Source organism: Rhipicephalus microplus, unplaced genomic scaffold (assembly GCF_043290135.1).
Source record: "Rhipicephalus microplus isolate Deutch F79 unplaced genomic scaffold, USDA_Rmic scaffold_23, whole genome shotgun sequence".
Lineage (NCBI taxonomy): Eukaryota > Metazoa > Arthropoda > Arachnida > Ixodida > Ixodidae > Rhipicephalus > Rhipicephalus microplus.
Window position 1 is genome coordinate 4620584 of NW_027464596.1, and position 25842 is coordinate 4646425.

A 25842-nucleotide genomic window follows, 5' to 3' on the forward strand; every position below is an offset into this window, starting at 1 on the left:
ATATGTGTAAAATTTAATTCACAAAAAAGGTGAGGGTGGAGGGCCCTTTTAAAGGTGTAATTTTAATTGAAGAGACTTCGTTTTTTATCAGAGTGCTCCAATCTTCGACGTATTTTCCCAATATCGACCACGTGCCAGTTTCCTAGACTGCTATCACCATCATCCACGGCGCAATTCGGCGGTGCGATCAAGCGGGGATCGGCATCGGTGGGCGGGCGATGCGACAATGACCACCGGCGGCATGGCTTCGTCGACAGACTACTACGAGCTTCTGGGCGTGAGTCGCAGCGCGGGTCCCGAGGATATCCGGCAGGCGTACCGGCGACGGGCGCTGCGCTGGCACCCGGACAAGAACCCCGGTCGCAGCGAGCTCGCCGAGAGACGCTTTAAACGCCTGCATGAGGCATACATGGTGAGCGGAAGGCACAGTGCGACAGCTCGCCGCTATGATACGACCGTGAATGACACCGTCCTTCCGTCGGCAGTGTCGACCCGTAATTACCAAGCATAAGCGAGACACTTTCGTGTACTATCTTATCGTAATCTTGGCTAGCTTGCCTCAAAGAAAGAAATGTTGTCATCTACAAATTTGCTGTAAGAAGCTGAGAAACAACCCTTGCGGATTTCTCAGAAAGCGAACGATCCAGAACACACACACACACACACACACACACACACACACACACTCTCTCTCTCTCTCTCTCTCTCTCGCTCTCTCTCTCTGCTGAACCACCACCTAAACCCCGGGCGAACCCATTTCCAGGAAATTTGCTGTGTTATCTGAGCTGAGCTGAGCTGTGTTATCTGAGCTCATGTGGTAGATCACCACATGAGATAAAATTATTCTACAGCTCGAAGTACACACACAATATGTCAATTCAGGTTTTTGGAGTCCACGACATGGAGCAAAGTTCAAATAACTGAAGAGGAAAACAAGTCTTTCTTAATGTATGCAGCGTTATTTAAACCAGCATGGCCTTCCTGTTGACTTGCTCTACAAAACTGTGAGCGTTTTTTTCCTCTTTTCTGTATATATGCTTTGACCAAAGTGACCTTTGGCCGTAAGGATCCAACTTTCTTTATTGTGTTTTCTTTATATTTTTTCTCACTCATTATAACGCGGTTATTCTTTATTTCATCCGACTTGGGATAGGCAAAAGTGAGATGTATGCACTAAGGGACAAAGAAGGCAAAATAACTACCAATATGGATAGGATAGTTAAAATAGCGGATGAGTTTTACAGAGATCTGTACAGTAGCCGAGACAACCACGACCTTAATACTATAAGAACTAGCAGTAACCCAGATGACACCCCACCAGTAATGATAGAAGAAGTCAGAAAAGCTTTGGAGAGCATGCAAAGAGGCAAAGCTGCTGGTGAGGATCAGGTAACATCAGATCTGCTGAAAGATGGAGCATAGATTGTGTTAGAAAAACTAGCCACCTTGTTTACGAGGTGTCTCCTGACGGGAAGGGTACCAGAGTCTTGGAAGAACGCTAACATCATCTTAATACATAAGAAAGGAGATGACAAGGACTTGAAGAATTACAGGCCGATCAGCTTGCTCTCTGTAGTATACAAGCTATTTACAAAGGTAATTGCTAACAGAGTAAAGAAAACATTAGAATTCAATCAACCAAAGGAACAAGCAGGATTTCGAACAGGCTACTCAACAATTGACCACATTCATACTATCAATCAGGTAATAGAGAAATGCTCAGAGTATAACCAACCACTATACATAGCCTTCATAGATTACGAGAAGACATTTGATTCAGTAGAAATATCAGCCGTCATGCAGACACTGCGGAATCAAGGCGTAGATGAAGTATATATAAACATTGTGGAAGAAATCTACAGGGGATCAACTGCTACCATAGTGCTTCATAAAGAAAGCAACAGAATACCAATCCAGAAGGGTGTAAGGCAGGGGGACACAATCTCCCCAATGCTATTTATCGCATGCTTACAGGAGGTTTTCAGAAGCCTAGAATGGGAACAGTTAGGGATAAGAGTTAATGGAGAATACCTTAGTAACTTGCGCTTCACCGATGTCATTGCATTGCTGAGTAACTCAGGGGATGAATTGCAACTCATGATTACGGAGTTAGACAAGGAGAGAAGAAAGGTGGGTCTTAAAATTAATCTGCAGAAAACGAAAGTAATGTACAACAACCTCGGAAAGGAGTAGCGCTTCGAGATAGGTAATAGTGCACTTGAAGTTGTAAAAGACTATGTCTACTTAGGGCAGGTAATAACCGCAGAGCCTAACCACGAGATTGAAGTAACTAGAAGAATAAGAATGGGGTGGAGCACATTCGGCAAGCACTCTCAAATTATGACAGGTAGATTGCCACTATCCCTCAAGAGGAAGGTATATAACAGCTGTATCTTGCCGGTACTTAGCTACGGAGCAGAAACCTGGAGACTTACAAAGAGGGTTCAGCTTAAATTGAGGACGACGCAGCGAGCAATGGAAAGAAAAATGGTAGGTGTAACTTTAAGAGACAAGAAGAGAGCAGAGTGGATTAGGGGACAAACGGGGGTTAAGGATATCATAGTTGAAATAAACAAGAGGAAATGGACATGGGCCGGGCATGTAGCGCGTAGACAGGATAACCGCTGGTCATTAAGGGTAACTAACTGGATTCCCAGAGAAGGGAAGCGGGTTAGGGGGAGACAGAAGGTTAGGTGGGCAGATGAGATTAAGAAGTTTGCGGGTATAAATTGGCAGCAGCAAGCACAGGACCGGGTTAACTGGCGGAACATGGGAGAGGCCTTTGTCCTGCAGTGGACGTAGTCAGGCTGATGATGATGATGATGATTCTTTATTGATCTACTCGCGCGGTTGGCATTAAAACTTTCGTCAGCTTAGACAAAAGTGGGTGTCGCGTAGTTTATTTACGTATAGACCTACTGGAAGGCCAAGGAACGCCAGAAGAGCGAGGAACGTCAACAGGCCGAAAATAGAAAACAAGCGCAAGCTCGGGTCGCGCGTGTGCATCAACGCTGTGGCTTGCCGTTTCTTGCTGCTTCGTCGTCGTTCGCATAGTTCCCTACATTGGCCCCCAGTGAATAGCGTAGCCCACCTGGCGACTTAAGACGTAGTCACCATAGCGGGGTCGTAATACGTCTTCAGGCGACTCACATGCACAATTTCTCGGCCACGACGGCGTAAGTCATGAGACTGTGTCAAAGGCTCAATCTCATAATTGACTGGTGACGTACGGGCGAGAATGCGGTAGAGCCCGTGGTATCGTGCCAGTTTTTTCGAGGAAAGGCCAGGAGTACTCGGTGGAATCCAGAGCGAAACGAGAGCACCTGTCGTGAAAGTATAGAGATGTCGGTCGGTGTGATGCTGTAGCTTCTCGTGGCCTTGGTCCTCGGTTGTCAGTGAACGGGCCAATCGTCTGCAATCTTCTGCGTACCTGGCAACATCAGAAATTGCAGTGTACTCAGAGGAGTCGGGCGTGTATGGGAGAATAGTGTCCAGCGTGCACGATGGTTCGCGTCCGTACAACAGAAAGAAAGGGGAAAACCCTGTTGTCGCGTGCGTAGCGGTGTTATACGTATACGTGACGAATGGAAGGACAGTGTCCCAATTGGTCTGGTCTGAAGCTGTGTACATCGTCAACATATCACCGAGAGTGCGAATAAATCGTTCTGTGAGGCCGTTCGTCTGCGTGTGATATGCTGTCGTCATGCGATGAACCATGTTGCACTGAGCGAGCAAGGCTTGAATGGCGTCAGACAAGAAAACACGCCCCCGGTCGCTCAAAAGTTCGCGGGGAGCACCATGGCGAAGAACGAATTTGCGCAAGATGAAAAACGCAACTTCCCTCGCGGTTGCTGCGGATAGTGCTGCCGTCTCCGCGTAACGCGTGAGGTGGTCCACGCCGACAATTATCCACCTATTTTCAGAAGACGACGTGGGAAGTGGTCCGTATAAGTCGATACCGACGCGGTGGACAAGGCAGAGGCTGAAGTGTACCGGCAGGGCGTTGAGGTGGTGCTTTACGTCGCTGGCATGCAGTACAAGCACGTACGTACTTGCGAACAAATGTGTACATGCCGCGCCAGTAGTACCACTGACGTAGACGGTTGTACGTTTTGAGAGCGCCGGCGTGAGCGCTTTGCGGGTCATTGTGGAAAGCTGTACAGATTTCCGAGCGCGTGTGGTTGGGTATCACTAACAGCCACCTCCGACCTTCAGACGTGTAATTCCGCCAATAGAGGAGATCGTCTCGAATAGCGAAATGTGTAACTTGATGGCGGATAGTTCTTGAGACCAAATTAGCTGACGGATCAGTCAGAAAGGCAAGGAGTTGGGAAATCCACACATCTTCGCGTTGTTCCGATGCCATGTCTATGAAGTCGATTGGTGTTATGGCAGCTGAAGAAGGTGACGAGGAGGTTGGGTCAGCCGGTTGCGGCGAGCGGGATAGCGCATCAGCGTCGGAATGTTTGCGGCCGGATCGGTATACAACACGAATGTCGTATTCCTGTAGGCGAAGTGCCCAACGACAAAGGCGCCCCGACGGGTCTTTGAGCGATCATAGCCAGCATAGAGCGTGGTGGTCCGTAACGACTTCGAAAGGGCGGCCATAAAGGTATGGGCGGAACTTCGTCAAAGCCCAGACAATTGCGAGGCACTCTTTCTCCGTGACGGAATAAATACACTCGGCTTTCTTGAGGGTTCGATTCGCGTAAGTGACCACGCATTCTTGGTATCCTGGTTTTTGTTGAGCCAATACAGCACCAAGACCGACACCACTGGCGTCGATGTGGACCTCCGTAGGCGCATCGGGGTCAAAATGACGTAGTATTGGAGGTGATAATAACAACCGCCGAAGCGCGGTGAAGGATTCGTCGCACTCTTTTGACCAAGCAGAAATGCCTTTGGAAGTTGTCAACAGGTTGGTAAGAGGCGCGATGATGGAAGAGAAGTTCCGCACAAATCGACGAAAGTATGAGCAGAGGCCAATAAAACTTCGAAGCGTCTTGATGGAATTGGGCTTCGGATAGTCGGCCACGGCGCGGAGTTTCGCCGGATGCGGGAGAACGCCATCTTTGCAGATGGCGTGGCCCAGTATAGTGAGCTGACGTGTGGCAAATCGGCACTTCTTGATGTTAAGTTGAAGGCCAGCAGAGGTGAGACACGTGAGAATAGCACGAAGACGAACAAGGTGAGTAAAAAAGTCGCGAGAAAAAACGACGATGTTGTCTAGGTAGCAGAGGCACGTGTTCCACTTGTAGCCGCGAAGGATGGTGTCCATCATCCGTTCTGAGGTAGCTGGGGCGTTGCAGAGTACAGACGGCATGACGTTAAACTCATACAACCCATCAGGTGTTACAAATGCAGTCTTCGATTGGTCAGGATCAGCCATTGGAACTTGCCAATATCCTGAGCGTAAATCTAAAGAGGAGAAATATTCTGCTCCTTGTAAGCAATCGAGAGCATCGTCGATGCGTGGCAATGGGTACACATCCTTCCGAGTTATCTTATTGAGCCGCCGGTAGTCGACGCAGAATCGGATAGAGCCATCCTTTTTGCGCACAAGTACAACAGGGGACGACCAAGGGCTCTGCGATGGCTGGATGACACCACGCTTGAGCATATCGTCGACTTGTTCGTTGATAATACGGCGCTCTTCCGCTGAAACTTGATATGGTCGTTGGCGTAAGGGAGCATGAGTACCGGTGTCAATGTGGTGCGTGATGTTCGCTGTGCGACCCAAAGATGGTTGAGCGCAATCTAACCCAGAACGGAACTCTCGAAGAAGGGACAAGAGTTCGCGTCTTTGTGTCGGCGATAGCTCAGCGGTAACGGAGGGCTGGAATGAGTCTGGCGCGGGCAGTGTGGCCACAGGTGGCGTCATAGCATTGAGCTGGAGGTGAGGTAGGTGTTCGGCAAACTCCAGAGGGCGCAAGAGGTCAACGTCTTGTATGTTACCCAAACATTCTCCGCGAAGTAAGGTAACTGGCGACGATAGCGAGTTCGCAACGAGCATGGTGGTAGCACCGGATTCCACGGTGAGTATGGCAAAGGGCAGGTGTAGGCTACGGCGGCGGGTAAATACGTCAGACGGAGTGAACAAAACAGTTCCGGCAGGAGTGGCCGTACAGGTCAGGGCTACAAGGGTGGATGTTCTCGGTGCTATTTCCGTGTCTGCAACAACGACAAGTTTGTAAGCTTCAAAAAGAGAATCTACCAAACAAGAAGTTGGCAGCGGTGTAAGGGCAACTTCTGCACGTGAGCAATCTATGATGGCCCGATGACGCGAAAGAAAGTCCCATCCAAGAATGACTTCGTGGGAGCATGATGCCAGCACAAAAAATTCAATGGCATAAACTTCACCTTGGATAATGACACGTGCAGTGCACACAGCTGTAGGTTCTATGCACTGCGAGTTGGCCGTGCGGAGCATCAGGCCCGAAAGAGGCGTCGTCACCTTTTTCAACTTGCGGCATAAGGTCTCACAGATTATGGAAACGGTGGCTCCTGTGTCGGTAAGCGCTTGTGCGGTGGTCCCCTCAACGTTGACGTCGATAACGTTTTGCGGTGAGAAAGATGGAGGCCTTAAGCACTTCGAATGGTATGCAGCTGTTGCCTCCGGAGCTGCAGCGACCAGTTTCCCTCTTCCGTAGCTGGTCGGCGACGCATAGGTGACAAGGAGCGTCGTCGGGGCGTTGGTGACCGATGGTTTGCGTAGGATCAATGACCGTCAGTGGTGTACCTTGATGGCGTCCTAGATGACGACGCAATTGGCCTGCCCATGGTGTCAACTGAATGGGGATCTCGGCGACAGTGGCGGGCGACGTGTCCAGCGATACCACAGGCGAAACAGATCGGCCTATTATCCGGCGTCCTCTAAGCGTCTGCGCGACGGTATGATGGAGCTGAAGATCTCGCGTAGGGATACGGCGCAGCAATTGGGGTTGTAGGCATGACATAGGGCGGCGTGGCAGGTTGGGCATACGGCATACGCTGTTGCGTAGGCCGAGCAGTGACGGCGGCGTACGTGAGAGGCGTAGTGACAGGTGGTTGCTGATGCATCGGTGGAAAGGCCTCAGCGACTTGGGTTCGAATGGCGTGTTGGAGGTCCGGTGCCAAAGCTTGCGCGGGTTCATGTGTCAGGGGCAGCAGTGAGAGCTGGCACGCTACCTCTTCGCGTACGAAGTCCTTGATTGCCGAAAGGAGCGACTGCTGATCGGTAGGATGGGAAGCTAGCTACAAGCTTGCGAGCGTGTCTGGCGTCGTGAGGGCTTGACGAGCAATTGTGCGCTGCCTACGCAACTCATCGAAGCTCTGACAGAGAGAAACGAGCACAGCAATTGTGGGGGGATTTCTTGCGAGCAACATCTGAAAGGCGCTGTCGTCAATGCCTTTCAAAATGTGCCTGATTTTTTCTTCCTCAGGCATGGTAGAGTTGACGCCGTTGCATAGATGCAACACATCTTCAATGTAGCCCGTGTAGGTCTCGCCTGGTTGCTGCGCACGGTGACGTAAACGGTGCTCGGCTTGAAGCTTGCGTGCCGCAGGTCGTACAAGGACGTCCGTAATAGCAGTCTTGAATGCAGACAACGTAGGAATGTCAGCTTCGTGGTTGTTAAAACGCAGTTGCGTGGTGTCCGCAAGGTAGAACGTGACGTAGCCCAGCTTACTTGGGTCGTCCCATTTGTTACGTGCGCCGACTTTGTCGTGCCTCGCCATCCAATCTTCGACGTCAGACTCAGTGGAGCCCGTGGAGATATGAGGGTCTCGTTGAGGATACATGGCGCCGCAAGTGACGTGGACGGTCGAAGGTCCCACCTGGAGAGGCGTCTCGGTGGCCATGTTCGCATCACGTAGAGGGGGAAGCTTACAAGAGCGAAGTTCCAGGTTTGTACGGGAGTCCGCACACCTCCACCAGATGTCACGTAGTTTATTTACGTATATACCTACTGGAAGGCCAAGGAACGCCAGAAGAGCGAGGAACATCAACAGGCCGAAAATACAAAACAAGCGCAAGCTCGGGTCGCGCGTGCGCACCAACGCTGTGGCTTGCCGTTTCTTGCTGCTTTGTCGTCGTTCGCATAGTTCCCTACAAGGGGAATATTGTCACTGGGGGCCTGAAAGAGGTAACTGCCTCCGGAAATGTGCAAGACACACACAAGGCCACATTTCGTTTCGTTAAAGATCATTTAAGGCAGGAGCATTCCTGTTAAGGTTTCTTTATTACAGTCTGCACGGTCTGTCCTCGTGGATTGTACCCATACCGCACACTATTTCACTTGGAAGACTAGCATCAGAGGTCACGGCCACTTAGTCAAGAATGTGTGCCACGCCGTTTACTCAGAACAGCGAGCTCGACGGTCTGGACCAATCTTATTTGTAATCTCTAAGAAATTGTCAAGCACTGCCTGCCTTACCAGTGCTCTGATCAGTTATTCATGGCAAAAAAAGTTCCGAGTAGTTATGTAATGTCCAGTAGGATTATTTCCTAAACTTTGTAGTGTTCTTAGGAAGAGCCCATACGTGTGTATTCCTTCCCGCTTAGTTACTACACAGATGTATATATTTCATTCATTTCCATTTTTATTAAACAATTATTGTTCTTTTGTCTCATTAACGTGTCATGTCTGTCGCTTGTAGGATGGACGATCCCGGGAGCATTAGCATGATGGGACATTCGGGGCCATCGCTACAATTTTACGTTCAAAGGCTTAAATACCTCATCAGACGCTGATCCAACGCTGTCCTTGAAAAGCACGGCGTGTAGTAGAAAAATTTTTCTGCAACACTTTTCTAAGAGGCCACGGAATGTATTGCCACATGGTTTGCTTGGGTGAGATCGAAGGGTGAAAAAAGACGAAGACGATCTCTCTGAGCCGCTGCTTGAGTAGTCGACTAAACGAGCCCATTTTTATCAAGTTTGTCGAGAGTAACGTGACAAGACTGGTGGAGTTGCTGGGTACAACGTCTCACAATCCACCCGATGCCCAAGACCCCGCCCAGCAGCCGGAACACAAGCCCTGCACCCGTAGACACTCCTGTTCATAGAGTAAGCCGCCGCCAACGAGGCCTACCGCCTGAGACACCAACCACTGACGCAGCGACTATGACTTCGACACAAGATCCCATGCAAGCTCCGACACCTTCCACGCCGATCTACTGCACCGTCCAAAACCCGCTCATGCCTAGCCCCTTTCACGGAGAGCAGCATGAAGATGTTGACGACTGGCTGAGTGAGTTCGAACGTGTCGCAGCGATCAATTACTGGGATGATGCCGCGAAGCTCCGGAACGTGTACACTTGCCTAAAAGACGGTGCCAAGACGTGGTTTTTGAACAGGGATGATGTTTTGACATCTTGGCGCGAGTTCCAGCGTCGCCTTCTGGAGACCTACAGGAATCCCGACCGCCGCGAACGGGCGGAGCGTGCACTACAATCACGCATCCAGATTCCCAACGAGACCGTCTCGATGTACGTCGAGGACATGACACGGCTTTTCAAGTGAGCGGATCCTGCTATGGCAGAAGAAAAAAAGTTGCGCCACCTCATGCGTGGTGTGAAGGAACAACTTTTTGCTGCTTTGGTGCGTAGTCCCCCCAAAAGTGTTGCTGAGTTCCTTACTGAAGCGGCAACAATGGAGCGAGTACTGCACCAACGGTCTGCCCAGTTTGACCGTCAAGTGAATGCTGCCTCAACTCCCGAAATTTTCGCCACCCCTGGGAGCAAGAGCCCCGAATAGATTCGCGAGATCATTCGATCTGTCGTCCGGGAAGAAATGGAGAAGATGTACGGGACAAGGCAAATCGATGTTGGTTCTATCACCAGTCTCATCCGCGACGAGGTCTAGCAGGTGCTGCACGCCCATCGTTTTCCGCCCACGTCGGGTTATCCGGAAACGGCTCCTGTGTCTACTGACAGTCGCCGTCGTACGTACGCGGAAGCCTTGCGATCTGCCACTCCTCTTTCGGGTCAAGGAGTCCCGATCCAGCCAGTGCCGCACGTCCCGATACAGACAATGCCATACGTCCCGATACAGACAATGATGCCGTCAGTCGCGATTCAGTCAGCGCACGCTGATTTTGACATCGATAGTCGCCGTGCACCGACGCGCAAGTCTGATCTCTGGCGTACGCCAGACAGACGACCCCTCTGCTATCATTGCGGTGAGGTTGGTCACATTTACCGCGAATGCCCATACCGGCAACTTGGACTGCGTGGATTTTCCGTCAATTCCCCTCGTCCCCGAATTGGTCAAAGGCCAAGGGATATCGAAGAGTATCTCGCGCAACAGCGTGCACCCTTTACACGACGGCAATCGCGGTCACCATCTCCGAGGAAACCCGCAGCCACTGGGCCACGTTTCGGGGTGACGGCACGGGAACGCTCCTCGAGCCCTCGTCGGGAAAACTGAAGGCAGCGGCCTTCGGGGGCAAGGTCGCTGGGACTCAAAGTGCGGAAGACCTCCCATCGACGCTTGCACGCAACGCCGAAGGCATTTCGTCAGAGAATAATCGCAGTGCCGAAGAAACGCCGACATCCGCATCTGAACCTAGTGACCGCGTGTCACTCGACATACCTGTGCTGGTTGATGGTCTTCAGGTCAGTGCATTGGTAGACACTGGTGCAGACTATTCGATCATCAGCGGAAGGCTAGCGAAAGATCTCAGGAAAGTGATCACGCCGTGGAATGGAACGCGAATTCGAACAGCTGGAGGACACGTTGTAACACCGCTGGGTCGCTGTACCGCAAGAGTGAAAATTCGTGCGTCAACGTTTGTGCTCAGCTGCCTCGTTCTTCGCGATTGTTCGCGTCAGCTGATTATCGGCATGGACTTCCTTCGGGAATACGGTGCCATCATAAATCTCCGTGAGCGCATCGTGACCTTCTCGACTCAAGGCGCAACAGATCGAGACGCTGATAACTGCCGTAGACTTGCGCTGCGTGTTGCTGACGACAGTGTGACGCTGCCACCTCGAGCAACTGTTCCCATCGAAGTCACTTGTGAAGACTTCCAAGACGGCGACGTGGTGGCTGAAAGCAACTTATCACTTCTGCTGCTCCAAGGTGTATGCGCCGCCCGAAGTGTTGTGCGCGTCCGTGACGGACAGTCAACGATACTAGCTACGAACTTCAATTACGAGCACCGGCATCTTTTCCGCGGAAAAACCCTAGCTTATGGAGAACCTGTTGCCGACGTCACGGAATGCTTCGCGTCCGAGGAAACGCATGAGGATGAGGAATTTCTAGACCACTTCGACATTAATTCGACGCTGTCAGACGAGAGAAAGGCTGCACTTCACGACCTTTTAAGGGAGTTTAGATCTTGCTTCGCCTCTTCTTCTATAGTCCGTCAAACACACCTCACGAAGCATCGAATTATTACCGACGATGACGTCCGCCCCATACGGCAGCAGCCTTATCGCGTTTCTGCCAAAGAACGCGAGGCTATTCAGACACAAGCAAAAGAGATGCTCGATGACGGGATTATTTAACCATCCAGCAGCGCTTGGTCCTCGCCAGTCGTTCTAGTAAAGAAAAAAGACGGAACGCTGCGATTCTGTATTGACTACAGGAAGCTTAATAGCGTCACAAAAAAGGACGTCTACCCGCTTCCACGGGTCGACGACTCCCTCGACAGGTTACGACGTGCGAAGTATTTTTCGTCCATCGATCTAAAGAGTGGCTATTGGCAAATTGAAGTGGATGAACGAGACCGAGAAAAAACCGCGTTTGTGACTCCAGACGGATTTTACGAATTCCGAGTTCTTCCCTTCGGCCTCTGTTCGGCACCAGCCACTTTTCAAAGGATGATGGACACAGTTCTCGCTGGCTTAAAGTGGTAAAGCTGCCTTGTCTACCTCGATGATGTGGTCATCTTTTCCGAGAGGTTTGAAGAACATCTGAAGCGTCTGAAAAAGGTTCTGGAAGCCATTCGCACAGCTGAACTCACGCTGAAACCCCAAAAATGCCATTTCGGCTATGAAGAGCTGAAATTTCTGGGACTTGTCATTAGTGCGGATGGAGTGCGACCTGATCCAGACAAAACTGCTGCTGTCGCCGCCTTCCCTGTCCCATCAGATAAAAGAGCAGTACGCCGTTTCCTCGGCTTGTGCGCGTATTATCGTCGATTTATCGCCAACTTCTCTAAGATAGCTGAACCTCTTACGCGACTCACCCGAGATGACGTACCCTTTACTTGGGGCGCAGAACAAGATACAGCGTTCGCAGAGTTACGACAGAGAATGCAAACAGCCCCTGTTCTTGCCCATTTTGACGAGGACGCTGCTACAGAAATTCATACAGTTGCCAGCAACGTCGGACTTGGCGCTGTCCTTGTACAACGACACGGCGGCGTTGAGCATGTGATAGCTTACGCCAGTCGTACTCTTTCTCGAGCTGAGACCAACTATTCTACGTCAGAAAAAGAATGCCTCGCAGTCGTGTGGGCGACGACCAAATTTCGGCCTTACCTCTACGGTCGTCCCTTCAAAGTGGTGACTGACCACCACTCGCTCTGCTGGCTGGCAAATCTCAGAGATCCATCCGGCCGTCTTGCACGGTGGAGTTTGCGTTTGCAGGAGTTTGATATTACGATTGTGTACAGGTCAGGGCGCAAACACGAAGACGCTGACGCGCTTTCTCGAGCACCTGTTGGGAACGCTGTCAGGGGCTCCGAAGATGAAGATGCCTTTCTCGGAGCAGTTAGTGACTCCGAATTTATGTCAAAGCAGCGGGCAGACGATGAAATACGCCCAGTAATTGATTCCTTGGAAGGCCGCAACTCTCAGGTCCCTCAACACATTGCTCGCGAACTGTCCTCTTTTTGTCTAAGAAGAGGCATTCTTTACAAGAAAAACGCCCGTGGTAGCGACAAAGCCTTCCTACTCGTTGTTCCTACCGACATGCGTGATGAAATGCTCCTTGCGTGCCACGACGAGCCCACGTCAGGACACTTGGGGTATTCGTGAACTCTCGCCCGAGTACGCCAACAGTATTACTGGCCGCGACTATCAACTAGTGTACATCGATATGTGAAAGGCTGCCGTGAGTGCCAGCGCCGCAAGACTCCGCCTGTGAGACCCGCGGGCCTGCTCCAGCCGATCGCACCACCACGGACACCGTTTGACCTCGTGGGAATGGACCTTCTCGGGCCCTTCCCTTTGTCGTCCTCTGGGAACAAATGGATTATAGTTGCGACAGATTATCTTACGCGTTATGCTGAAACAAAAGCGTTACCCCGTGGCATGGCCTCTGAAGTCGCGCAGTTCTTCGTGCACCAAATCGTCCTACGGCATGGTGCCCCGTCATGCGTGATTACGGACAGAGGGACGTCGTTTACAGCACGAATGATGGAGGACATTTTTAAACTGAGCTGCACAAGTCATCGAAAAACAAGGGCTTATCATCCGCAATCCAGTGGACTGACAGAGAGGCTTAACAAGACCATAGCGGACATGCTATCAATGTACGTGGACGTACAACATAAAACCTGGGACGAGATTCTTCCATACATCACGTTTGCTTATAATACGGCAACGCAAGAAACAACGCGATTTCCGCCTTTCCGACTTGTTTACGGACGCAACGTGCGAACCATTCTCGATGCTATGCTTCCGTGCGACCAAAGCAATGAACTTGCTCAAGATGCTGAGCAATACACTCAATACGCCGAAGAAGCTCGTCAGCTAGCTCGCATAAACACCAGTCACCAACAAGATGCAGACGCACGACGTTACAACCTCCGCCATCGAAATGTCACCTACCACCCTGGGGACCGAGTGTAGGTGTGGATCCCTGTCCGGCGACCAGGCTTATCCGAAAAACTCCTAAGCCGTTATTTTGGACCGTACAAGGTTCTTAGACGAATCACAGATCTTACCTACGAGGTATTTCCGGACGGCGCAGCGTCTTCTCGTCGACAGCTTCGGCCCGAAACCGTGCATGTCGTTCGGCTGAAGCCCTACTTCACACAGTAGCCCTTGTGGTTTCACGTGCTACGACATGCCGTGACATTGCGTTGCTGCTGCTGTTTGTGTTCTCCTGTGTTTTTATGCCTTTTCTTTTTGCGCTTGGCGCAAGCGTTGGCGAAACTTCCTCATTTGCGCTGCGAGTAGTGGCACTCTCCCTCTTTTGGTTCTCTATATCTGCGTGTGTATACCTTCATTTTTTTTATTTACGAGCATCGAGTCGATGCTTTCAAAGGGGGGGACTATTGCCACATGGTTTGCTTGGGTGAGATCGAAGGGTGAAAGAAGACAAAGACGATCTCTCTGAGCCGCTGCTTGAGTAGTCGACTAAACTAGCCCATTTTTATCAAGTTTGTCGAGAGTAACGTGACAGTATTGAGTGAAGGAGCATATTGCCTCGCGATTTCACCACAACAAAATTTTCTAAAATTCGTCCAGTACGAGCGGATCAAGTTAAAAAATTTGTCACACGCTGAAATTGCATTCTGTCTTCCCTTGTCCCGCCGAAAACACTAGAAGCTAAGCAGAGAAGGAGGGCACTGGGAAAGAAATAACGTCATGTGTGCCTCGTAGCCTTGAACACATTTATTTTGGAATGCGCGGCTTTTCAGTGCTATTACGCAGGCAGCGTGGACAAGTCAAAGCCACGGTGTTAGAAGTAAATACTTATAACTCCATGGTCGAGGCTTTGCGTGGCATGTTTAGTAACGACCGAGCACGCCATGCCCAAATCAGCCAATGGCTCATACAGATATGTTTATTTTATTTATTTACAAATATTGCCAGCCCTTACAGGCCTATTACAGGAGTAGAAAACAAAAACAGAAAAATGGTCACTTTAGAATCAGAAAGAAATTAACCTATACAATTGGAACATACTGATAAAGGGACAATAATGATGCAGTAAACCACAAAACGCAATCAGATGATAAAATTGACCTGCGACGTGGGGATTTTTGCGCCTGTGGCGTCATTTGTCTAGTGAAGAGAAAGTGATTTTCTTGCTCACTATCATAACGTATTGTAGATTTTAGGCTGCGTGCTTCGCTGTATACTATTTGGCTCGTGTGTTCTTGAAAGCCTCGTCTATTTATTGGTAGCGTTTTCTGACCATGATTCAAAAATGTTGCAGGCCCTCTTTATTAAAAGAAAAAAGACTGACATGATTCGTTATGTGTTTGTCTGAGACGAATTGAACGCGAAAGATTCTGTTTCTCCTCACAAGATGTATTCATTTCTGCCCCGCCGCACTAGCTCCGAAAGCTTTGTGAACCTCACTTTGATTTTAAACAGCCCCCGGGATCACAAATCTTTGACCGATTGATGGCGTCACCGTGAGACGTCATACTATGTGACGGCATAGTGACGTCATACTGGCGTGACATGATAAGCAGGCTTGATCAACGTCTCCCCTATTTTATCAACGCAAGCCAGATGCCTGTGCCCTAACCAGCCGTTCACCATCCTCTTCTATAGCCCATTATCTGCTCTCACCCACCACCTATCCATCGCGTGTGCTTTGCTGTCACGGAGGAGGGAGCCCCTCACGCAGTGCCTGACGACGGAAATCATGTGAAGTATTTTTTCGTGCAGTTATGTACAGATCCGTGGGGCGGTGTCTTGCATTCCTCTTGTTCACTATGTTGGCGGTCACGCTGTCTCTATATATAAAAGGTACGGTGTTTTGAGATAAGATGTCACCGTTCGTGGCGCTATGTGAGCAAGCAATGGGGAAGCGTCACTGCGACGCTGCTGTCAGGCACTGCGCCATGATGCAGTGGCGGTGCTGCTTCGAGCCACAAAAAAAGGAGCAAAAAGGAACAAATTGGACAGACGTACGATATTTTGGTGGAAAACACACCTATCGCATCTCCGGGAAAAGCGCCCGGAAGCAATGCAGCGTCGCATCACGACCACTCCCTGAACGAAGGTGGACCGACGGCTCCTGTTGATAAGCGCGCCTTTGCACTGGCATTGAAATAAATAAACGAGGCGTTGGAGTGATATGGCGTGTAAGAAAAGTGGAATGACACCAAATGTCACACCGTAGGAATTTCGTAATGAGTGAGCTGTTCAAACTGTCCAATCATTATTAAGGGTTCGGCAATAATCACTCGTTACCGTCATCAGCAACAGCGTCAATTTATCGTGCAGCTACATAACTGCGCGTATCACCTTGCTCACGCGCCATCAGTTCTTTGGTAAAGTCAGCATGCACACATCGGAAAAAGACATATAGAGGGGCTCAGACACGCTCAGAGGGTCAATTTAATCCAAAGGAGACGTACCGGCATTTTGCGGCTCACTTGTCTTACCCGAGTGTAGCTAGGCTTTCACATTCTTCTGCTACAAGACAAATTTTCAACGAGTGTCATGTCATTTTATCTCGGGCAACCAAGGTGCATATAGGCAGAAATTTCTTGGCTAGAAACTCCATGCCATGCCGAAATAAAATGGGGGGGGGGGCACGGGCCCCGTGTGCCACCTTCTAGCTTGGCTCCTGCTTGTACCAATTGCAAGTGCCGCTATATATAACAGACTTATAACCCGGTGCAGGTGCTCAGCAGCTCCGTGGATCGCGCGGCGTACGACCGCGCGCACCCCGCGAGGCAGCCAACCATGCGTCAAAGGCTGGCGCAGCGATTCAGAAGTCACGGCTCCAGGCAGCTGTTTACCATGTCGCTGAGACACGCCGAAGAAGTGATCCAGGAACTGTTTGAGAAGATCTGGGTGAGTGTCGGTTTCTAAAGCTTGCTTAGAAGCGTTTACGGATATTACCGAAAATGTCCTAATGGCTGATAGCTTGCTGTTGATCCTCATTGCACACCTTTATTACTCGCTTCACTTTCCAGCAAGAAGTACCGGTATACACCAAACAAAATATAACCTTTATTTTCAATCCTCTGGCGGTGCCCTGGGTAACGGGTTGAAAAAGTTACATTGTCAAAGTGCGATGCTGCGCTATGCAGTACGGATTTAAGGATGCAGCTATGGGCAGTCTAACAGATTCACGACGTGGTGGACAGGTTAGGCTTATCTGTCCCGACGTGGAAGCGGCCCGCTACGTGCTAGTTGACGGCCTGATGGACCTAAATAAAGTTTTTTTTTTCATACCATACGATACCTAGTGGTGTTTGATATGTGGTAGTCACGCGATTTTGAGTTGAACGTAAGAATAATGCATCATACACCGATGGATGGATTGATAGGAATGTGCCCTTTAGATCGGGCGGTGGCTAACGCCACCAAGGCGTAATACTTAATGAACCAAAAACCAGATTTTTTCCCTTTATATAGTGAGGTTGAGAGCTCGTACTTTGCAGTGAAGGGTTTAATTTTCACTCGTGCCTTGACTTTCGCCACCTATCAGATAACCTCCTTCCAGTTAATTCTACCCGCTTAAAGTCTCTTTTGCCCTCCGTGTCCCTAATCCCCAGTGCTTTGAAAAACTCTGTGCCATCATCCTGAACTATAGAGTGAAGCCCTTTACAGAACATTATCAAGTGTTCGGCAGTTTCCTCCTCCTCTCCACACGCACTGCATACCATGTTTCCCCCTCCGTATTTGGCCCGATATGTCTTGGTTCACAATACTCCCGTCCTGGCCTCAAACAGTATAGAACTACCCCAAGTATTATCATAGCCTTTTCTTGGCGATTTCCTGCTTAAACGTTGAATAGATCTCTAGTGTGGACTTCTTAATCATGCGGATTCTCCACATATCGGTCTCAGCTTCCTTCACCTTCTTCTTAACCCATAATTCTTTTTGGTTTGGCCCGTTTATGTTTTTTAAGTACTTGCCAATCAATATTCTGGTTAGCTTTCTCCATTTTGTATCGACATTCTTCATGTACAAGTAGCTGAACACCTTCCTAGCCCAACGCTCCTCCCCCATTTCTCTCAATCGCTTCTGAAATTTTATCTTGCCCCCTTCGAAAAACCTCCTTCGAAAAAGGGCGCCCCTAGCGCCACGGACGTGAACTAGAGTCTGCCACCTTTGTGAGGGCACCACAGCAGACGACGCACGCTGTGTGTCCCAGCGACGCCGATGCGCGTTTCTTGCAGCGCACACAGACCCCTCTTGCGTTTCTGCAGGAAGCGGACCGCTTCGCGAGGGCACACCCAAGAGAGTCTCTTGCAGGCCGGGTTCATGCATTGCCAGTCATAACAAGCCAAACTGCTCGTCCAACCTGTTGAAGGGTACAAAATATTGCTCATTTTCCAGTGAAAGCAGCTCAGAAAGCTTATCGGAGAGTACTAGGAGTTCGTTCAAGCTAAAAAGCGGTGCGATTGCGGTGAATGATTCGGAGAACTAGCTGCCAACACAAATATCACAGTGCTCTTGCATTTGGCGGCTCGCTTTCCATGGCCTCATGACGGCGCTAGTTATCCCACGCTCCTTTGCAAAGCGAAACTGACGAAAAGCTCACCGTCAGGTGGCGTACTTATAAAAAAGGTTATGAAAAGGGCCTGACGATGCAGATTATAAAGGAAAGACTGCAGACATCGATAGAAGATGAGGGGGTGCTGGGGGAACTGCAGAATGGGTTTCGGAAACACAGGAGGTTGGAAGACAATCTGTTCTCACTGACGCAGTGCATCGAAATAGCAGAAAAGGAACACAGGCCCTTGTGGCTAGCATTCTTGGATATCAGGGGAGCGTACGATAGCGTTGTTCAAGAGGAATTGTGGGGAATACTGGACACACTAGGCGTGGAACATGTAGTCACTAATCTTGTAAAGGGTATCTATAAAGGTAACAAGGTAGTTATAAAGTGGGAAAAACAGGTATCGAAGCCTGCAGAGGTAAAACGGGGGCTTAGGCAGGGGTGCCCCCTGTCACCCTTATTATTCATGATGTACCTACAAGGATTAGAGGCAAAATTAGAGGTAAGTGGGCTGGGCTTCAACCTCTCTTTAGTCAAACAAGGAAAACGTATTGATCAGGCACTACTAGCATTAATGTACGCAGATGATATAGTGCTAATGGCCAACAACAAGGATGATTTGCAGAGATTGATGGACATCTGCGGTAATAAGGGAGATAGGTTAGATTTTAGATTCAGTAAGGAAAAATAAGCAGTCATGATTTTCAATGACAACGAAGGTAGTGAGCTTAGGATACAGGACGTCACGCTAGAGATAACAGATAAATACAAATATCTGGGCGTATGGATAAGCAATGGGACCGAGTACCTGAGGGAACACGAAATATACGTGACGACTAAAGGTAACAGGAATGCAGCAGTGATGAAAAATAGGGCACTGTGGAATTACAATAGGTATGTTGTTGTGAGAGGAATATAGAAAGGGGTCATGGTTCCTGGGCTGACGTTCGGCAATGCGGTCTTGTGCATGAGATCACAAGTTCAAGCAAGATTAGAAATTAAAGCAACGTGGGATAGGTAGGCTTGCTTTAGGAGCTCACGGGAATACACCAAATCAGGGAGTACAAGGTGATATGGGATGGACATCATTTGAGGGCAGGGAAGCTAGCAGCAAGATAAAATTTGAGAAGCGATTGAGAGAAATGAAGGAGAAGCGTTGGGCTAGGAAGGTTTTCAGCTATTTGTATATGAAGATTGTCGATACAAAATGGAGGAAGGGAACCAGGAAGTTGACTGGTAAATACTTAGAAAACAGCAGGTGGCCAAACCAAAAAGAACTATCGGTTAAGAAGGAAGTGAAGGAAACGGAGACTGACATGTGGAAAATGGGCATGATTAAGAAGTCCGCACTAGAGATCTATCAAACTTTTAAGCAGGAAATTGCCAAGGAAAGGATCTATGATAATACTCGGGGTAGTTTTCTACTGTTTGAGGCAAGGACGGGAGTACTGCGAACCAAGACATATCGGGCCAAATACGAAGGGGTAGACACAGTATGCAGTGCGTGTGGAGAGGAAGAAGAAACTGCCGAACACTTGATAATATTCTGTAAAGGGCTTCACCCTATAGTTCAGGATGATGGCGCAGAGTTTTTCAAAGCACTGGGGTTTAGGGACCGGGAGGGCAAAATAGACTTTCAGCAAGTAGACTTAACTAGAAGGAGGTTATCTGATTGGTCGCTAAAGTCAAGGCAGGAGTGAAAATTAAACTCTTCACTGCAAAGTACGAATCCTCAAACTCACTTTTTAAGGAAAAATAAATAAATATATTTTTGAGTTCATTAAGTATTACGGCTTGGTGGCGCTAGCCACCGCCCGATCTAAAGGGTACAGCCATATCCATCCATCTATAGACTGAATAACGTAAACATCGTACTTCATATGGAGAAGAGGCTCAGCTATACTATTGCAAGGAATAAAACAACAACCCCAAGAAATATGCTTGTGAACACTTGCCCGCTAATAAGTATCTGTGAGTAGCACTGGTCTTCCTTTCCTCTCTTGTTGTTTTATTTTTTTTCTTTTGCACTATGTCTCGGAACTTACGCACGACCACCTAGCCATAAAAACAATTGTTCTAACGCAAATATAAAACGTAAATAAACGGTAGTTTTTGACATGTGTTGCCACTCTTGCTATATTGTGTAGATCAATGTTCATTCAATCTGTGGTAATATAACGACAAGGATCTCGCACGACACAGTTGCAATCACTAGAGATTTTTTTTAAAACTGTAAATAAAGAAAAGGTTGTTATGTTGAATGCCAATGTGATTGTTAGCGAGTCTTTGTTTTTACACTTTCTTCTTCTTCTGTGGAGACAATTCAGGACACATACCTTTCAAGATATATGTGGATAGATGTCCCTGTATAGGTTCACATCCGGTGTAATAACACCACATAGAGTATTTATACATGAAAAAGAAAGAAAATTAGCACCACATGTGTACTTCTTGGATAACTTTGCTACGATCGTGTGAATAACTGTTAGGGTGTGACGTCCTAAACCTATGATACGAGGACGCCGTAGTGGAGGGCTGAGGAAAATTTGATAATTTGGAATTGCTTCACGTCCACCTGCGTCTACGCACACGGGTACGAGGCGTTATCGCCTCCATCAAAAATGCGGCGACCACGGCCGGAATTCGATCTCCTGCTGATAAGCAGTCGAGCACTTAAAGCACTAGACGCTGTACAACTCTGTCGATTAGCCACTGTCTATGCGAAAGATCCCACTTTCATCGAAGTGCTTTTCACACACATACACACACACTTGCCGAAAAATGTAAATCCTCCAGTTTCTTGTCATGGTATAGCGCGCTACCACTTTTACCGCCGTTCGCTATAGTTAGGCAGTCACAACATAAACACCTTTTTGTAATTTACCTTGTAACCGGGTCGACACCCGTGCACGCCGCATGCACGCGGAATCCGTTTCGATCTTCAAGCAAAAGACGCAGAACACCAAACGTGTGGTGAAAACGAAGCGATGGGGCAGTCGCCGTGTACAGGATGCATGCCCCGCGCGGGAATGCAGCACCGCCCCGCGGCCGCCGCTTGCAGCGCACAATGCTCTCTCATTTCTTGTACTGCAACTGGTCTAGCTATCTGTTTTAGCACCTCTGTCATAGAGGTACGGCAGAGCTACATGACCAGAAACAAATTTTTGAAGGACTCTGGTATAACTAACGAAGTGCTCGAAAATGTGCCTTCACTGCGCAGTTTTGTTGCGTCCACATATCATGGCTATGGGCAGGCGCCTTGCTATCATTGATGATGGAAGCATGGCCTTTTTAAGCAATGCATGGATCACCTCAACTGTCGTTGCCGTTGTAGGTGCGATTACACACAAACACACACACACACAAACACACAAACACACATACACACGCACGCACACGCACACACAGCTGCACGCACGCGCTCCCACGCACATTGTTTTCTTGGTTATGCAGCTAACGCCGACGACGCCAGAAAACAGACAGAACTACGCTGTATCTAAAAAGCAGAAAATTGCGTTACAATGACCATCTTATTCTATTAAAATACAAAGTGGCGCGAGTTGGTGCGTATTCATGATTCACTAGAAGGGGGCGCACACCGGTGCTCACAGGTGGTCACCAAGTCGCAGCTGGTTATCGACTGTAGCTGCCGCTTTTTAAGGCTCAAATGCGTATGTGCATAGAATTTGACCCCGGCGTTCGACTGCCCTCCCGTGGCATTGGCGTTAACGTGAGTGATGCAAAAAGAGAACTCCATCATGTGAAGTCATGTTCGTCAGACCGCTAAAATTGTGATTTCTCTAACGTGGTTATGACGTTATGTTATGTGAAAACGTTATCTCATGACGTCATCACTCGGTGAAACGTGGTCAGATCAGATAGGTAATGTGAAACCCCTGAGAGGCAGAGAAGCTTTTAGGGATGGAGAGAGGAGTTGGCTTTTGCCTTGCGAGTCTTCTATAAGGCGAATGCATATAAAGAGACACTGCGAGTTTCGCTTCCTGGAAACTGCGTTTGTTCCGCTACAGCTAGGAGATATGTATCGCGCCTCTTCTCTTCATCACAGAAACCACCGAGCGGTGACCTGGGCTCATGCGCGCCCAAGGAAAGGGCCTCGGCGGCTGAAGATTCCTCCACTGCCCAAATTACCGCCGGCCGTGCTCGTGATGGGGACATGCGGGTGCTGGGGGTGGAAGACGGCGGCTTGCTGTCTCGAAGCGAGCAGAGAGCCTGGCTGCACCCATCGGCTACCGACAGTCTGGAAGTTCCCACTCAAGCATCCTTGCCACCGAGCTCCTCCCCGTCGTCCAGCACGAGCGACGTTCTTTTGTGGGAGAGTGTCTCCTCGTCTCTGGACAGCCTAGCTGGCTCCCGGAGGACACTGCGCAGATTCAGGAGCATCGCACCAGTACACGGTGAGCGAACGAAAGAAGGGAATTAACACCTCGTAGTATTGACTGGAAAAGTAAATATGTAGTTCATAAGTTATCCGGAAAGCCTAGTCCATGACAAGCAGGTTTACCAAGCGCGACTGCCTGTATAAGCTCTCGGTCCTTGTCACGCAAGACATTCAGCAATAAACGTATACCTGGGTCTTCACAGCTGCCTGTAAACGCGTGGTGGAGCCTTTCATGTTAAGTTTATCGGTGCACACATCGCGTAAAATGTACAGGTATAGACCATTTTGAGCAAAGAATCTGGGTGCCGTCATCTTGGGCTGTTAAGCCGTTGTTTTCTTGTTTTTGTACATCGCGGCATGAATTGACAAGGCCATGAAACATCGTTTGCACCAACCCAACCATTCTTATGCATGAGCGTTTACCAGAACACCTCTTCGTTTAGTTGATAAAGGTATAAAACACAAAGCTTAACAGCGCAGCATGGCGGCACTCAGACAAATCCGTGAAGTAGTCTACAAGAAAAATTGCAGAAAAAGCAGCGCAATATTTTTTATTTATTTGCCTGTTCATTTATTTATTTTCACACTATCAGGGCCCGATGGCACTACAAAGAAATCTGGTTAACACTCAGTCATTATTCGCAACTTTGTGAGCAAAAACATACATAAAACGCAGTATCATTAACACCACTCCTCCCGTGCAGTATGTTTCTTCGTTGCGCTCGTCTTTTTGCGCCCGGTGTTCCCAGTAAACTGCAAACCAGCTTTCTGAATCAATGTTTCGCTCAGGGACAAATATAACGTTCTCCTGTTTGCGAGCAGAAAATTTATTTTCTACCACTAGAATGAGCGCCCAGTCATTTTTATTTTGAAACCGACGTTTTAACGCTTCCAGTGGCCGGCCATCACATTGATTTGACCACGCTGGCCATCGGCAGCGAATCTCGACTCAAGCCGCAGGCGACCCGCCAGCGCAGGGACGCCCACCCAGCCGTTGTCCGAGGCCCGGGTTCCACGCAGCCGAAGCTGTCTCGGAGCCAACCGAGACCGAGGCCCGAGGAGGAGCCGAAGCCGAAGCCGAAGGCCGCCGATGGCGAAGCCGCGCGGCGCCAACAGCCCGTGCCACCGGGTTGCCATAGAGAGAAGACGGCCGCCGTCTCACAGGGTGACTGCTCGTCCAGTGATAAGCGTCGGCGAGAGTGCGCAGACGCGCCCAGCGCGTCCACGAGCTCCGGATTCATGGTTTCTGTGAAGTCCGCCATGGCGAGGACAAGCGTGGGCGTGGCCAAGCTGTGTCGCTTCCTGTAATACGCACGCACCGCCCGCTGCCATTTTTTGTTTCATTTTCAAATTGCCCCGCAGCCATTCCATTCAGTAAAATAAATTGCCCATTTGCCATTAGTTAAGCATAAATGTGACCCAAATAATTTTAGTCGTCGGCGCAGTGGCTTCCCGTTGATGACAGTGCTTGAATTCCTGGCAATAAAAAATAAATGGCGAATATTTCTTGCCGTCATCAGCATCAGAAATCTGTTGCGGAAGAACGAGTTCTATCATTGCACGATGTTTTGTCACCTGATCACTGAAAGAGCCGATGCTGTTACGCGCTTGCACAGTTGGAGGTCACATCGCACAGTCTACTTGTTTGCCCCATCCCTCATATTGGCACCCGTTCTGCCACATTTATTTCGCCATTGCATTCTTCGCCTACGCACTGCTTACCTATACCTACTAAAGTCAATTCTTTCTCACCACGATTTCCTCCGCTCTTTCTAACTGGCGGTTCCGGCTTTGCTAGCTTCATAGCAACCCGCTCAAATGGCACACTTCTTTGCACGCCGTTCGGTTTAGTTGGTTCAACGTTGTGTTCATCGTGTTCCTTGTTTGCCAATACAATAATAATAAAATGTGAGGCTTGACGTGCCGGAACCGTGACACGAGCATGAGTCATGCCGTAGTGGAGGGCTCCCGGTATTTCGACTACCTGGGACTCTTCCATGTGCACTGACATCGCTCAGTAGACAGGCATGTACCATTTCGCCTCCATCGAAATGCGACCGCCGCGGCTGGGATTGAACCCAGGGCCTTCGGGTCAGCAGCCAAGCACCGTAACCACTACGACTACATGGCGGTCTTTTTTTTGCCGATGTTTGAAAGGGGGGGGGGATGCAGATCTTATGAAGCTTGGTATATTATTCTTTGTTTGCCCTAATAGAAGGTAATTGCCATTGTAACTAGTTGTTGGTTGACTCATTCTTGAACTAGAAAATTTGCTGCCTTGACGTCTTCAGTCCTGTACATACAATGTGCGTGCTATTCGTTTGTTTATGTGAATGCATGATTCTTTCATTGTCCTCGCCCAGCACCTAGGCTAACAAGCCAGGCGACCAAACTTTCCAAAATCTTTAGCATATCTAATTTAAAGTCTGTTCTCTGTCTCTGTTGCATTGTTTCATATTTACTGAAACAGTTGCATGTCAGTGGATATGGCATTTTCATATTCTGTAATAAGTCGCAGTCTCTGCAAACAGGGAAAGTAACCAAAAAATGTCGGAAGTTCGCCCGAAGTGCAAAGCTTAGCACAGCAATGCTGGTCCATTCTTAGCTCTTCATGTTGCAGCATGCTAATCACAGCGCCAGCATCTATTGGAAACAGCGTGCTTAGTGGAGGAAGCCGTACCCAAGAGACGGCGACGGGTGGATCCAGAGTTTGCGCACCACTCCGGATGCGTTGGAGTTGCTGTCCCTGAGCCAAGGTGTAAAAAACTATGGCGGTTGCTATGGCGACGCCATGGTGGTGGCTTCTCTTCAGAACAACGTTGGCTTTGGGAGTGTCGATTTGGGCTTGTTGGTATGGTAGCGTGATAACTGATGGTAGCTCACGCTACGGTCACGGACAAAAGAAGAGTCACCGCAGCGCTATTGCGTGTCGAATATAGATCTGGATATATCGAGCGCAAATGGACGAAGCTGTGATGATTTCTAAGGCAACGGCGCAGCAAGGGATTTTCGTTAACAGACATCTTATTGCCAGCTTTAACGCCTTCGCTGCTAAAAAAGGCAGGTGTGCCCTGCTTTGGGTCAAAGTTAA

At 49.1% G+C, this 25842-nt stretch overlaps 1 protein-coding gene across 2 annotated transcripts; it reads left to right on the top strand.

The window, feature by feature from the left end:
* Positions 1-175: 175 nt before the first annotated feature.
* Positions 176-24252, top strand: LOC119169116 (uncharacterized). 2 transcript variants are annotated; one of them, XM_037420250.2, is made up of 4 exons: positions 176-412; positions 16522-16695; positions 22419-22767; positions 23647-24252. In XM_037420250.2, the coding sequence occupies exons 1-4, from the start codon at positions 227-229 to the stop codon at positions 24057-24059; spliced, it is 1122 nt and encodes a 373-aa protein (XP_037276147.2). In that variant the 5' UTR covers positions 176-226; the 3' UTR covers positions 24060-24252. The 2 variants fall into 2 exon arrangements, with proteins under 2 accessions (XP_037276147.2, XP_075740181.1); XM_075884066.1 differs by having other exon boundaries at positions 23690-24252.
* The last annotated feature ends 1590 nt before the right edge of the window (positions 24253-25842 follow it).

Bases quoted from the DNA above. Each gene is read 5' to 3' on its own strand.
- LOC119169116 (XM_037420250.2), top strand. From the start codon at position 227: ATGACCACCGGCGGCATGGCTTCGTCGACAGACTACTACGAGCTTCTG. The intron at 16,696-22,418 runs GTGAGTGTCGGT...TCTTCATCACAG, and splicing joins AACTGTTTGAGAAGATCTGG to AAACCACCGAGCGGTGACCT. The intron at 22,768-23,646 runs GTGAGCGAACGA...TAACGCTTCCAG, and splicing joins GAGCATCGCACCAGTACACG to TGGCCGGCCATCACATTGAT.